This window comes from Solanum tuberosum, unplaced genomic scaffold, assembly GCF_000226075.1.
Source record: "Solanum tuberosum cultivar DM 1-3 516 R44 unplaced genomic scaffold, SolTub_3.0 scf00136, whole genome shotgun sequence".
Lineage (NCBI taxonomy): Eukaryota > Viridiplantae > Streptophyta > Magnoliopsida > Solanales > Solanaceae > Solanum > Solanum tuberosum.
The window spans coordinates 579,211-580,530 of record NW_006239061.1 but is presented as its reverse complement, the minus strand read 5'-3'; the positions used below and the strand labels follow the sequence as shown (position 1 = coordinate 580,530).

Sequence of the window (1,320 nt, the reverse complement as noted above, 5' to 3'; positions counted from 1 at the left end):
AAAAAGTCAAGGTTCAATTGACAAGAATGAAAGTAAGGGCACTCAAATTTGTTCCAAAAATTGCAAAGTGTCAAGTCTTTGATGGTGTTCGTTGCAATTTAATTATATTCAACTATTGACTAAAGAAATTTTGGACTCCATAATATTAAAGGAAGCTTCAACTCTTGAATGTTGAATAAAATTTATTTATTTTTTTCCCCTTCATCAGGCGTGTGTCTGACTTTGCACAATTTAATTTTGTGGAAAATGTCGTATCCACACCCTTTTTTAAACTACCACTAACTTTGGTTTATTTCTCATTTCCAACTTATACAATTCTCTTATTTCTTCTCCAAATTATAAATTTACTTTAAAATAAATTCCTATTTTGCACCAAAGATTTAGGCATGGCTGATGCATTAACAGAAGACCAAATTTCCGAGTTTCGTCAAGCCTTTTGGGTTATCGACAAGGATTGTGATGGTAAGTCGATTAATTCAAGAAAATAGATTTTTATTTTTTACTAATATATACTTAAGTTTGAATATTGTAAATGAAGGGGTGATAAGAATGGAGGAACTTGCGTCAGTAATTCAATCTTTACATGAACATCCAACAAGGGAAGAAATACAAGAAATGATAAATGAAGTGGATCCTGATGGTGATGGTTCTATTGATTTTGAAGATTTCTTGAATATCATGGCTAAAAAACTCAAGGTATATTTAACATAACCTACATACATTCAAATGAATAAAATTTTAGACGATTTCAAGTATCTAATTAATACAGACAATTGACGATGTATTGAAGTTAAACTCATGCACTTATGTATTGTGTAGGACAATGTAACGGAGGAGCTAAAAGAAGCATTCAAAGTATTTGATCGCGATCAAGATGGATTTATTTCGGCTAATGAGGTCGATCTTACTTATACTCTTATTAATTATATACTTACTCTTTGTGTTCATTTTTATATGTTCGTTATACTAAAAATAAATTGTGTGAATACAGTTAAGAAATGTGATGATGAATTTGGGGGAAAGATTGACAGAGGAAGAAGCCCAACAGATGATTAGAGAGGCAGATCTTGATGGAGATGGCCTCGTAAGCTATGACGAATTTGTTAAAATCATGATTATTTAGTCCTTTTTTTTTGTAATTTACTTAAACAGCTTAATTTCTACTGTTTAATGAGAGTATTAAATATATATAAATAAACCTCTTGAAATATTGGTCTTAATTTATGTATTTTAATTTCCATTTTGTCCTTCTTTATAACTGGCAAAACAAAAACGTTTTGAACCGCAAGCAATACTTTATCAACGTGTTGTTTATTTGTT

General features: G+C 30.1%; 1 protein-coding gene across 1 annotated transcript; it reads left to right on the top strand.

Annotated features, from left to right (window-relative positions):
* Positions 1-227: 227 nt before the first annotated feature.
* On the top strand, positions 228-1,320 carry LOC102597429 (calmodulin-5/6/7/8-like). Its single transcript, XM_006351686.2, has 4 exons — positions 228-462; positions 539-696; positions 820-897; positions 992-1,320. Exons 1-4 carry the CDS (start codon positions 387-389, stop codon positions 1,121-1,123), a joined length of 444 nt encoding a protein of 147 aa, XP_006351748.1. The 5' UTR covers positions 228-386; the 3' UTR covers positions 1,124-1,320.